Raw genomic sequence first — 14,181 nt, 5'->3', positions numbered from 1 at the left:
ATCAGAAAGACAAACACTACATGTTTTCTCTTATATATCTCTCAGCTTCTAGTATTTTATGTATGTGTATCTCCATGGGCTTGAGGGAAGATGCCAGGAGACTAGAAAGAGGCCCGTGTCAGAGTAATAATTCTCTAAACTTTCTATGCTGTATTTAAAGCTCCCCAAGTCCTGGTTGGTTGGATTAGCACCTGACCATTTGTGAGAACTTTTAAATTCCTAATTATGCTCGATGAATTGCCGTTCAGATTCATTTCCTGATGTAGTTCCTCTTCTGGCTGCTGATGCTATTACAGATAGGACCATTCTGGTTTTGTACATTTTTCCACATTAAAAAAATACAGAGAGGAAAAGAGATTGACTCAAAGTGATCACCATGCTGAGGAAACTCATGGATGTGCTCAACTCATCAAAAATCTCCAGGGCATACAGTTGCCATGAGTGGTACTCACATGCTGGTGGCAACTAAGAGCTGTCTAATGGGCCTTAAGGCCCAGCGAACAGGAGACAAATGGTACCTAGTAGTAGAAACCTAGTCAGTTTCTTAGAGTGAGTGAGGCCATGGCTCTTAGAGGAGAACCTACTACTGCCGCCTTGCTAGACCAGCAAAATTCCTTACTACATTCTAAATCTTACCCTTACACCCACAGACAAGTGTTGCTACCACCTCTCATCAAAGAAACTTCTTTTTACAGCAATCGGAGACAATCGCAGAAAACCACAGCTGGACACGATTCAGTGATTAACAGATCATGGGAAACCCAGCCTCAGTGGATTTATCTACATCACTGCTCCTGCATCTATGGTACAGGGGACATCAAGGAAGAGCAGCTCATTGTGCAAAACCACTACTTTCTATCTGGTGACTCTCCCTTAATTTCATTCGCTATTCTAGCAGGCAGACATCTTTCCTCCATATCCATGGGTATGGGAAGAGAACTCCAATGCTTGCTACATTTTTGTTTAAAAAGATAATTGGGTAAATTTGATAGTATCATCGTTGCTTAAAAATCTAGTTTCTTGGAGCAGAAACACAGCCAAGGTGGGTGGGTTCCTGGAACATAGAGTTGAATTGTACCCTCTATGGCCAACAGGAACAAGCAGGAGGGAGTAGTTGACAGTGATCAACTTCTGGGGAGCTCAGTGCAGAACAGACCCAAGTTCTCATAAACAGTGAAGCATCTTTGGGCCTGGAAGAGGCGAGCAAGGGGAAAGGAGAGGTGGGGATGGGAAAGTGGGCTTGCCTGTTCTCCTGGGAGCCATGCATAGCAGAGGGTCAAAGCTTAGTGAACTGGTAAGAAGGGAGCTCAGACAATGTGGTTTCTGCTTCTCTATTTGGAATGCAGCAGCTACCTGATTCCTTCATGAGTTGGCCGCCCCCTGGGAACAGCAGCGACTTTTAGCAAGCCTTGTTCTCTTTTCTTTTTCTGAGTTGTTGCTGTATGGGCGAGACCTTGCCACTGTGGAGATCATTAAAGGAAACCTGGAAATACACTGACCCCCTCGTGAGTTTTTGGAAACTATTAGCTCTTTTTGCTGCCAGTCTTTTAAGTAAGATGCTGTTACATGTGTGGAAAAAGCATCTGTTAGTACCATCTCCTATGCACACCTTTCATTTCAATGCTCACAACATCTGTCTAAGGGAGGCCCTCCACACAGATTTGCCTGGTATTTGTACGCAATGGGTGCTGACGAGTCGGGTGTGGGTTGCCCAAAGGTGAGCAGGGAGAGCCAGGACTCCCTGTCCATTAGGACCCTGCTGTCAGGTGTAAGCAGTCAGCAAGGCAGGTGGCTTACCTCCTTTTCTTCTTCCACAGAAGGAGAACTTGGGCAGGTCCTCCTCACAGATGGGATAGGAGTAGTTCAGAATGGAAGAGCCTCTTGAGACAAGAGCTATGTCCAGAAACAGCTTTCTGATGTCCTCTCCTAAAGAGAAGCACAGCTTCAGTGTTGTGTGTCTGCCCTGCAAGGTCACTCAGGGCTCAATAGCACTGTCTAGATGATCTTCACTGCCTTCCCTTCAACCTGATGCATGTAGGGGCATGTCTCTTCTTGACAGAGCAGCATTTCTAGCTTAGGTTTTACCTGTTCTGGGTAAGGCAGCTCATTGGCTACACTCCTCTCCTGATGCTCAGTGCTCTACCCATCACCGGACTGTCTACAAGTCTGGTTTTTAGAGTTCCCTAGTTTCATAGAGTTATTTATCCCCCATGATAATAGCAGGGCATGGCTGGGTCTGCATATTCCCACTACTGTTGCCTGATAGATACTGCACATGGCTTCCTAGAGAACTTCAGCGAGCTCTGTTGCAGCCTCCATTTCTTTCTGGCCCCTTTCCCACTCCTTTCTTTTGTCTTTCACCAATTTTTTTTCCTCTTGGTTTCCCTGCCCATACCATTCCTCCAGATGCCGGGAGACCAGATATTGTGCAGAGTTGTGGAAAGATCCAGTCATATGTGAGTTCTTAGTCTTTGAGAACGATTCTAGATGCTCGATGATGGAATGCTTCTTCTCTGTTTTGAGAAAACTGGTCTTCTAGAAGGGGGGATGCTTTAGCAGCTATGGCAAACATATTGGTTTACTATAATGGCATGGCCAACCAAGAAACGACCAGGAAGTGTGTGTTCTCACAGTCTAGGGTGGAAGAAAGACTTGCCACCCCTCACTTTTTTTTTTTTCCAAATTGTAAAAACTTCCATTATTGTTTGAGAAGCCAAATAATGTGAGTAACAGACCATGCAGTATGGGGTTTGTTTGTGGTAGAAGTAATACGCAAACCTTTTGTGTAACCACAAGACAATCGCTTTTTTTTTTTTTTTTTTTTTTTGCTGCTTATGGTGACCAGGGACTGACAGCATTGAAGTGAGTGTCTGGGGTTAACTAGAGAGGGAATGTGAGAGGTGAAGTTGGGATAGTGGTGCAGCCTGCTGTGCTAGTCAATGCCAGTCATTGTGTGTGCAGAGGAGGAGAGGCTCTGTTATTCTCTATGTGAAGGGAATCACATCTACTTACTCAGAATGATGCCAAATCGAATGTTGAGGTATGGTTGGATCTGCTTGGAACACTGGTCAATGGAAAGGCCAAAATCCTGTAAGGGATCTGTCAAAGAGGACACCAAGAGATTAGTCATGAGTCCACAGCAAACTCATCTTCGAATCTGCACTAATGACTTTTACAGGACTCACTAAAGTACCCCACACTTAAAATGACTGTAACATTTCAGCAGTTCTCCCCAGCCTGTCCACATTCACTGTCATGTTCACTCTGATGACATGCCTCAGTCCACAGATGACAAGTTTATTACTTATATTTTCTTCATCATTGCTTAAGTTCTTTTAGTCCCTAACCTTAGTCTAGCTGTCAGAAGGAGCTGTATGTAGACACTCAGTTAAGATGCCCCTTCACAATTCTGTTTTTCCTATGTGATCCCATCCCATTCAATGGAAGCCCTCCCTTCAATATTCTGCTCTGTGCAAGGCTATGCTAAACAGTCAGGGCTAAAGATAATGTATTTTACATGTATTTTTTGCTATTTTAAACAGCTGCTTATGAACCAGAATAAAGAGCAGAAAGATCCTACTGTCCCCAGCCCAAGACATACTTCACATCCTTTTTCTACTTTGTGGACTCGAGGCCAAGTGGCAACACACACACACACACACACACACACACACACACACACTCTGCAAATCTCCAGCCCTCTGATTGGCTTGCATATTTTCTCTCATTTCAAAAGTTTTTGCTCATTCTTGTCTTTTGTGAAGGCTTCTTCATAGTCTTGAAATAGTCTTTTGCTTCTCTGAATTCATAAACCTTGTTGTATCTGACATACTCTTCAAACTGTATAAATATTTCTAGTCATCCTTCAGTATTCATTCCAGGACTTCCTCCACACATGGGCACCAAAATCCATAGATGCTCAAGTTCTTGATATAAAATATCGTATTTTCATAGAACCCATGCAATCCTCTGGTGTATATATATATACATTTATTTTCCTAAAATATATGTGTGAGTGCCTACATGTATGTATGTGGACCATATGGATACCTGTGGAGGACAGAAAAAGGAATTGGATCCTCTGGAGTTTACAGGCAGTTGTGAGCTGCCATGTGGGTGTTGGAAATCAAAAGTGGGTTCCCCCCCAAGATGATTTAAATCATCTCTAGGAGACTTACAGTAGTTGTAAGTGTGATGCAATTGTGTGGGACAAGGCAAATGCAGTGTGAATCATTGCTATACTGCTTTGCTCAAGAAACACAGGAAGAACTCTGCACATGCTCAGTATACTCCTGTTCAAATACATTAGATCTGTTTTTGGTTGAATCTGAGGATGTGGCAACTGTGGCTATAGAAACCCAATTGTATTACTTAGTAATTTGCTCTGTGTCTTAACCGTATAGTACCTAATGCAAACTTAGACTCCTTTAAGGCAGGAACAATATTTGTGGTCATTTATTTTTCATTTCCTTTTCCATTCTGCTTCTTATTGGGCCTAAGGGAGGAAATCCACCTTGAGCTGACTTTCTAAGAATTTTCAATCTATGTTTCCAAACTCTTCACTACTCAGCTAATCTGACAGATAGGGACCCCACAAATGCACATAATGAATATGAGTAGGGGTCATCTATTATACTATCCACATCTCAGCTCCAAATCCAGCCTTTGTACTTTGCTTTGTGAGGTTGCTCCTCTGCAATCATTCCTCTGTTTGTTGTATGCAGTCAGGGCACCAGAGTGAGATGGAGGCTGGAGCCAGGGGCTGGCCTTGCTTTTCATCAGTTTTTAGCAGTACTTGGTTCCAACATATGCTTCTCTTGCACCTTCTTGGAACCAGCAAGGTTCAACTCTGTGTGTTCCCAGACCTCTGCAAAATAGTGCCTCAGAAGTGGTTACCCCTTCCCCTGCCTCAGACTACAAGGCCTGTCTTTTGAGCCTCCAGATTTTCATCCTACAAGCTTTTGCTCTTTGCTCTCCCAGCCGTCAAGGAGGCAACTTTTCTTCACCATCATTTTGCTTTTTTGGTTTGTCTAATTTTTCAATTCAATTAGCAAATTCCCTATATTAAATTATTTATATTAAAATTAATTGATTAGTTATTACTTCCTCTATAGGATCCAGACTGGTAGAATAAGGAACAATCTGAGAAATAGGTGTGGCTTTCTTCTTTTCACAGATTGTAGCATATAGACTCAGAAATGTATTAACTTAATTAGATCCCAACAAAGAAAGTGCCCAAGTCAAGATGTAAACCCAGTGTTAACAGAAGCACAAATAAAACCACATTGCTGCTCAATAAGTATTGTGCTTTGTATTCAATAAATAAATCCTAGGAGAGGTCTGTTAATTTCATTTCTTAGGATTGCCTGGGATATTTTCCGTGCAGGTATGTGGCATTGGGTAATTCAGTTCCATACCTGCTTTCCACTATGAGTTTCTAGGCAATGATGCGGACAGTGTTATTACCATCCACCTGCTGACCTGAGAGATGCATTATTGTCTCTGATGCTTGTGACCAAAGTGGCCCCTATGCAATGCCTGCCTGGGAAATCTGATCAAACTCCTTTGGTTTGCTCTCGAATTTTCTGAGGGAAAATGCCCCTCTTTTCTGATGCTCACTTGACTTCTTCCTAATCATTTTCATGCTGTCTCAGAACTTTTTCAGATTGGAAAACAGTGGCGGGGAGGGAAGAGCCAGTTGCTCCTGCTTCACACTTAGGACTCAATATTGAAGAAAGCAAAGGCCACCTAAACAGCAGGTGCTTAGGAAAGCACACCCTCAAAGTTGTGCATTAATTTAAATTGCCAGTCAAGGCAAAATGAAAGAAGGTATATGTATTGTTCAGTTAACAGTTACATAATTCCAGGAAGTGTTTATCAATATTTTAAAGCTATGTAGGATAAACTAAAAGGAGGAGAAAGATATAAAGCCTTTTCCTGGTATTAGAAAAATAATTTTAATAAGAAACAAAGTCACAAAGGATCGGTAGGTTGTTTGTTTCTTCTCTCTAAGGGAATGTAGATGAGAACAGAAAGATTATTTTAAAAGTACTTAGGGATTTTCGGAGCTTCCCTGGCAATTTTCTCAAGTTCATATGCAAGAGTGATGTCTTTGGATATAAGTATGCAGTCTACAAACCTCTAGGAAAAAGTGACGTCACTTCCTTCAGTCCGACCCTCATGTTAATACCCTGTATTTTCTTATGTTTCCATTTAGGCATGCAGCATGCTCTGTATTGTGTGTATCGCACACCCTGCCATCCCTCTACTAGACATGGGCTCCCAGAACTAGGGGTATCATGTCATATTATACTAGCTCCTCAGTAACTGTTGGAAGGAAAAAATATTGAAGGTTATTTGGAATAATCTCATTGAGAACCTTAAAGCAAAATAATTTAACCTTACGATTATTGTCATTTAGTCTCATACAACCTTTGTGTACCACAGGATGGCAATCAGTTGCTAGCCATGTGATAAAGCATCCCTGTGACAATCCATAATGTGACAAAAACTGCTCACCCCCCCCCCACTGCCCTACAAGGTGCTAACTTAACCCAAGTGAAGTAGCACTGACTTAAAGAACTACTTTCTTATAGAAAGAGACCTTTGCAGGAGGGCAAGTTAAGGGAGTGGGGATAGGAGATTATAGATGAAGCTGAAATGTGAGGTGGAGTCCTAGGGCCAGAAAGATGTGAGCAGGAAAAGACATGGGAGCATGGGGAAAACCAGGGGGTGAAAGGGAGGACTAACCCAAAGGAAGGGGAGTGGAAGCCATATGGAAATCTACTATCTCACAGCCCAACCTAAAAAATGAAGTGGAGGGAGAGTAGAACACACGTGAAAAGGAAGAAGAGGGGAAACACTGAGGGTTAAAGCATTAACCAGGGATGGAGGGGGTGATGAGAAAGAGGGGGGATAGTAGGTGGGTTAACCAAACTAAACCAAACCGAACCAAACCAAACCAAACAACAACAACCCCCCCCCCACAAAAACAAAACAAAACAAAACAAAACTGAGAATGTATGAAGAAGCCCCACAGAAACCACTAGTTAGTAAGATAATTTCAAAATACAGCTCCTAATGATAAAAGTTCAAGCAGAGCTACCCTGCCTTGGTGGACAATGCTCCTCCAGAAAAGTGTACATCTCAGTATGTACAAAGTACAACGTGGTGATATTTTGTTTGTGCTCTAACAAATAAATCATGCGGTGATATTTTGTTTGTGCTCTAACAAATAAACCATGCCTGGAGAGCAGAGCTCAGAGCTAGCCACTAGAGGCCAGGCAGTGGTAGCACACGCCTTTGATCCCAGTACTTGGGAGGCTCATGCCTTTGATCCCAGTACTTGGGAGGCTTACACCTTTGATCCCAGTACTTGGGAGGAGGAAGTGATACGGCGGGGCAGAGGGAAGAAGTGATAAGGTGGGGTGGAGACAGGAGCTTGGCCCCTTTCATTCTGAGGATTCCTAGAGGTGAGAAGTCTTCCTAGTGGCTGGCTGCTCTGCTTCTCTGATCTTTCAGCTTTTACCTTCATATCTGAATCTGAGTTTTTATTGTTAAGACCAATTATAATTTGCTCTACAGTATGGAAAGACCTTTTTAGAATGATTGATTAGGGAAGCCCCAGAAGCTTCCCAGACAGCACAGGCTATTGCCATTGCCCTTGGCTCTCCATTATAACTACATGGCAGACAGAACACTCCTGCTGCTGACATCACACACTCTGGCTGCAAGACAGAGAGAAATCAGTCCCAAACTGACCAGGAAGCACCCTTCCTGCTGGCTAGCTTTCATAGTCCTGGGAAGTCCTAGGGAGGCTGATGGAGAGAAAAGACATTGGTATCTTACCCAATGCTGGAATCTGTACTGCAATACTGATCTGCCAGTTAAGATATGCTTACTGGTGTAATAGTGACATGACTCTTAGAGCATAACTAACCACTTTCTGATTGGATTTGAAAGCTGCTCCACTGGGAATTTTCCTGCTTGGTCCTATGTTCCTTGTCAAAAGCCTGTGGCTGGGGAGATCATAGACCTTGGTGCAGAGCCAGTTCTCAGTATTTTACACCCATAGACCTAGGCTGCTCTCAACCCAGAGAGCTTCATTTTGTAGTGACATTGCCTTGATAGGTTTCCCATGGCCAACATAGCATCTGTTGGCCTCAGGAAAGCTAATGATACCATTTCCAGATGTCTTAGACATTCTGGCATATTTGTGGAGCAGAGTTGCAGGAAGAGTGGGGCTTAGAGAAAGCAAGGTCTCAGTGAATACCAGCTCCAGATCCTTTCTCATGCCTTTTACTCTGTTAGTTGCCTGGATTCTCCTGGACTAGGGTAGTGGCCCCAGAAGCTGACACCCTTGCCTTGGTACTTTATGACCAGTGTGTTTTGGGGGAGAGGGAGTTTCAACTGGAATCAGTGGGAAGAAATAAAAATGACTGGAAATGCAGTTCTTTAACTGAGGATGGTGATGGGAGGACACCTCTCTGGGCTTCTGGTTGGCTCTGTCTCAGGCAGTCCAAAGGATGTATGTCGTCAAGTCCTGAACTTCGTGGAGTCCCTGAAGCCTCCGTGTTTCCTGTTGGGTAGCTTGAGTCCACAGAACTCAGTGGGATTTCTCCAGTGTTCTAGTTGTATCCTGTCACTGTGTTAAAGACACTGACCAAAAGCAATGTAGGAGTTTATTTGGCTTACAGTTCCAGATTCCAGTCTATCACTGAGGGAAAGTCAGTGCAGAAACTCAGCCGCTCATCACATCTCATCTGGAGCCAAGAGCAGACAGAACACAGTGGATCCTCACTGGCTTACTTCCTGCTAAACTAGCTTTCTTAACTCTTAGATAATTCAGGGTTTGGCTCATGAAACTGTGCTACCCACGTGGGATGAGTCAGTTGACAATTGTCTCAGTTAGCGTTACTATTGCTCTCATGGAACACCATGACCAAAGCAACTTTGGGAGGAAAGGGTTTATTTGGCTTACACTTCCACATCACTGTTCATTATCAAAGGAAGTCAGGATAGGAACTCAAAGAGAGCAGGAACCTGGAGGCAGGAGCTGATGCAGAGGCCATGGAAGGGTGCTGCTTACTGGCTTGTTCTTCATGGTGATTACTCAGTCTGCTTTTTTATAGAACCCAGGACCACTTGGCCAGGGATGGCTCTACCCACAATGGCTGGACCCTCCCTATCAATCAGTAATTAAGAAAATGCTCTATGCCTGCCTATAGGCTGATGCTATTGAGGCATTTTCTTAATTGAGGCCCCCTTCCCCTCCAGTGACTCTAGCTTGTGTCAAACTGACATAAATTTAGCCAGCACAGCAACCAAGGCAATCTCTCACAGACACGTCCACAGGCTAGCCTAATCTAGATTATTCCTCAACAGAGACTTTTCCCTAGGTGCATCAAAGTTGTGTGTGTGTGTGTGTGTGTGTGTGTGTGTGTGTGTGTGTATTGGTGTAACTTGCCTGTCTCTCTAGTTCTATAGCTTGGATTTAAAAGCCTGTTGGAAATTGGCCAATGTTCTCTCATGGTGGAGGAATTCTCATTAAAAAGTCACAGAGAAACTCTGCCTTGGAAAAAGAAAAAGTCACTATGAGAAGGAGTAGTGTACTTCCTCTCCCTCCTCCCTCCCCTCCATCAGCACTCCTCATGCTTGTGTCTAAAGCCAGCTTGAAGCTTCTGCACTCCCTGCTCTGGGAAGGCAATTGCCCCTTCCTTTCTTCTTCCTACTCTGCTCCCTGCCCTCCTCGGTCTCCCTTTCTCTGCCTCTTTCTCTTTTTCCCCACACGCCCTCTCCAGTGCTTATATCTGGCTGCACTCTGCGGCCTGAAACACCAACTTTCCCCCTAATGGATTTAACCTTCCTGTTCATTCTCACCTTAACTTAAGATCTGGTTTTGCTTCCTGCATGCACAGTTAGCAGAAAACAGGCTGACCCAGGAGAATGCTAATGTGAAGGCCAAAGATGCTAATGTGCTTGGCTAATTTCCAATAAATAAATTTGTGAAAGCTTTATATCCTACATAATAAAACTTGGATTATCTCTCTCCTGTGGTCTGCATCTTCATACCTGGCTTAACCACACCTTTCCAGGATGCCCTCGGGGTCACTACTCTGCCTTCCTCTGACTTCCCACAGCCTGTTGTGTATGTCTTCCTCACATCTTTATCATCCTTCATCAATATAGAAGTCAAGGCCATATTGCTCTTCCTTATGGCCCAAAATAGATATGGAAGTGGTTCAATAAATACTCATACACTTATTTAAGCATTATGGGATTTTATTTTTTGGTGAATTTTTTTGTAACTCAACTGTGCCATTCTCAAACATGAATTTTGTTGCAACGTCCAAAAGTTGGACACACCTGCTTCCAGGGTATAAGCTGTGACAGGTTAGGAACAGTGGTGTTTTATTTATTCATATTTAGATAACCAGTGTCTATGTTAGTGGTAGGCTCAAGAATACCAGTTGATTGGATATGTAGATGAAGAGACTAGAAAGTCAGGTAATTTGACAAGAGCAGAGAAGGTGTCAGACAATGGAGTTTTATTCCCAGCCTTGACTTTGATAGGTGCTAGTGATTAAAAGAGAGGCCTGGTTGTGAGGCCTGTGATAGGCTCTCTTTTTTGCCAATTAGGCTAGTCAGAAAGCTTTGAGTGAATTAACTTTTCTTTAGAACAATGTGAATATTTACTTTGGTGCTTGAGATGGAGTTTCTGGGTGTGCTCGAACATCCAGTAGTCCAAGGTCAGGTGTAGCAAACTTTTTCTATCTTTCAGCATTCTTTCCCCAGATAATAACAGACCTTATTTAGACATTGTTCTTCAGGCTGGCTGGTTACCAATTCTTTAAGCTTGTGTTTCTGTTTATGAGTAAAATTCAGTGTGTGTTGAAAATTTCCTTTCTTGTGTGGTGGTATTGATAGGGGTCTTAAACCTTTTGTATCATTTCATAAGATATATCATTTGAGGGTCATTGTAGGTCTATCAGTGATAATGATGGCATAAGGGTCAGACACCATTGCTAGAATTCATCCACAGCACTCAAAGCCAACTTTTATCTTTTCTGTTTGTAAAGTTATTGTCTCGTCTGCACCTACCGCCTCAACTCATTATAGTACAAGAAATAAGTATAGTATGGGTGGATGTTTTCTAGCTGTGTTTTTCTGGTCTTTCCTTTTTCCCACTTTTCAGATCTCATTATTAGAGGCCAGCACAGCAATGCCCCAGTGGCTCACCTTCACATAATGATAGTTCTGTTCCCATTCAAGTCTCTTCCCCCAGAGTCTCTTAGGGAATTTACTCATTCAGTGTCTCATAGGGAACTTACTCATTCAGTGAGTAGATTCAACTCCAGTGGAGTTGCTTGTGTTTTCAACTGAGATATGCTGGTAAGAGTCTTTGCATCAAATGTAATAAAAACAGCATCAGCACCATCAGAGGGTACTTGTAAGTGAATCGAGGGTTTAAGGATTCCAACATTGTGCAGACTGTTTCATAATGATGGCCAGTGTGCTTTCAGATGTCAAGGTGTGTTTGGGTTGCTAATGGAAAATTCTGGAACCTCTGCTAGTTTCCTTTCAACTGTAAAATAAATGAAATTCATTAATAATAACCTTTATGACAGAAAAGGGAAGGAATATGTACAACCCTTTGGACCTTAGAACCTCCTCTCTCAGAATAACTGAACTTTGGCTTCTCCCAGGAGGGGAGGGAATTTTTGTTTTATAATCCTGTGGTCCCTCCTTTCCTGAAGGGTTGTTTTCAGTGGTTGGCATTACTTATGATTAATTTCTATCTCAAATGATTGAATGGAAAGTGCCCCAAAGTGAACAATAGGTACTTTTCAAATTGGTGTTATCCTGGGTTCTGTGATGGACTCTCAAAGCATTTCCTTTGGAGATGGATTGGCTCTTTGGTGTATCCACACTGTATACACAACCTGACACTCAGCAGCTATCTTAGTTATAAAAAACTACTGTCTCGGGATCATAGTCTGTTCAAGTAACCCTTATTTGACCTCATAATGACCTCAAAGCACAAGAGCAATACTGCTAAAAGTTCACACACACCATAGAGAAGCTGTAAAGTACATTTGTGTGCAAAGATGAGCATTCTTAATACCGAAAATGAATCACATGCTGAGGTGACTAAGATCTACATAAGAGTGAAGTATGTGTCCACAGAATTTAGCATTCTCTATTGCTTCACTTCCACTGGAAGATTCTAGAACACATTCCCTAGTAAGAGGAAACGAAATAGGACTGCATTGGGCATGATTCTGGTTCAGCATGCTCTCTCCCACCAAAGATGGCCACCAAGTGAGCATTACTGTGAATATGTGGATGTCTGTCTCTCAGTCAGCCATTCTGACTTAATGTGTCTGGGTGCTGCCTTAGCACTGAGATTTTTAACAGTTCCCAGGTGATCCAATTGCCTATTTCATTTGTAAACCACTGTTTTAAGCCAAATGAGTCTTTTTTGCTAGTCTCCTTGGTGTATAATCCTGTAGATAAGTCTTAAGATATATTATGTTTCGCTGCAGATTCAAAGTTAACTCTGTAATAGATTCCTAATGTGTCTCTTTGCAAACCATATTCCATGATTTGTAGAATGTATGAGGATTTGGGGAGCTTCATGTGGGAATTCCTCCTACCCAGATCACTGATTAACTGTGCCTGGCTCCCTCTCTCCCTCTCTGTTCACCCTACTGATTTCTGTCTCTAGAGAAACAGTGTTTTCTCTAGTCACAGTGTCTAGGAGCTCAAGCTAGACACAAGCCATGGGGGTCCCCCACAATTACCCAGGTGGCCTCTCCAGAATTCTTTGAAGGCACAGCTCTGCTTAAGTGAAACTCTTGTAAACAGTCTTAGCAACTTCTTTTTCAATTCCCTGAGCATCCACTCTCTACCAGTGTTATCTTAGCCATGGACAGGCTTAACAAGAGAGGTCTAGGGAGGAAGGGGGCAGAATTAAAAAGAGAAAGAATGAGACTCAATGGTGGGGATGAAGCATGGAGTTCATCTGTAAGAACTTTCCAGTGCAGAGAGGGTGGAGGAGCGGTAGAATTTTAGGTAAATGGGAGTGGGAGGCTTGGGGGCTGGCACAGCCAAACTGGAGACGTCTAATCATCTTCAAGTGACCTGGGCTACTTTCCTAGCTCATCAGGGCCTCTGAGTTTAGAGCAACAACTTGTAGGTAGTGTTTGCTTGGACACTGTATTAGTCAGGGTTCTCTAGAGTAACAGAACTTATAGAATGAATGTTTACTTCTCTCTATATATATATAAAAGAGATTTATTGGAATGATTTGCAACCCAGCAAATCCAACAATGGCTGGCAGTGAGTGGAAAGTTCAAGAATCTAGTAGTTGCTCAGTCCAGCTGGATGCCTCAGCTGGTATTCTGTATATACTGGAATCCCGAAGAAGCAGGCTCCAATGCCAGGGAAGGAAGGAATGTGCTAGCAAGGTGAGGGCAAGCAGGCCAAGAGCAAAAGCTTCCTTTTGTGTCCTTATACAGACTTCCAGCAGAATGTGTGGCCCAGATTAAAGGTGTGTCTTCCTGCCTCAAGATTCAGATCCAAGCTGTGTGTCTTCCTACCTCACAGGACTGGACTAGAAGTGGATTTATCCACTTCAAATCAAGCAAAAAACATTTCTTACACGTATGCCCTCTGTTTCTGAACTGTAGTTCTTTCCAGATGTAGTCAAGGTAACAACCAATAACATCACCACAGATGTTCGCTGTTGTGTGAACTTAGGCAAGGTAGGGCACCAATGACATACTAATGAGTGTGACTTCATCCAAGTTCTTCTTGATGAACTAATTAGTTTATTGAGCTTACTTACGGAGCATGTAGCCCTTACTTACAGGGCTACTTACAGGAGTGTAGGTGACCATAAAGTCTCACTCCATATTACCCAAAAGTCTCACTCCACCATAGATGGTGACTTCATCATAGCAGCATGGATAAAGTCCCACCATCAGTCAGCCTTCCACACTATGGACTCTATCACCTCCCAAGACCATGGAATCACAGGCAGCTTAGGCAGGATTATGTACCACTAGGAGGGATGTGTAGGAAAGTAATGGCTTGGATCTCAGGTGAGGGTCTACTGACCCTCCTCAACCTCTCCTACTATGAAAGAATGTCAAGAAGATTGAGTTTGAGAATTTCTTG

General features: G+C 43.0%; 1 protein-coding gene across 3 annotated transcripts in view; it reads right to left on the bottom strand.

Annotated features, from left to right (window-relative positions):
- Positions 1-14,181, bottom strand: part of Ly86 (lymphocyte antigen 86) — a 73,505-nt gene that overhangs the window by 41,290 nt on the left and 18,034 nt on the right. For all 3 annotated transcript variants that reach the window (XM_036188318.1, XM_036188317.1, XM_036188316.1), the window contains exons 2-3: positions 3,013-3,099; positions 1,798-1,926 (exon numbers count right to left, since the gene is read on the bottom strand). In XM_036188318.1, coding sequence (XP_036044211.1) covers positions 1,798-1,926; positions 3,013-3,099 — 216 coding nt within the window. The remainder of the gene's footprint in view (positions 1-1,797; positions 1,927-3,012; positions 3,100-14,181) is intronic.

This window comes from Onychomys torridus, chromosome 5, assembly GCF_903995425.1.
Source record: "Onychomys torridus chromosome 5, mOncTor1.1, whole genome shotgun sequence".
NCBI classification, from domain to species: Eukaryota; Metazoa; Chordata; class Mammalia; order Rodentia; family Cricetidae; genus Onychomys; species Onychomys torridus.
The sequence above is the reverse complement of the archived record's forward strand: the minus strand, read 5'-3'. Positions and strand labels throughout refer to the sequence as shown.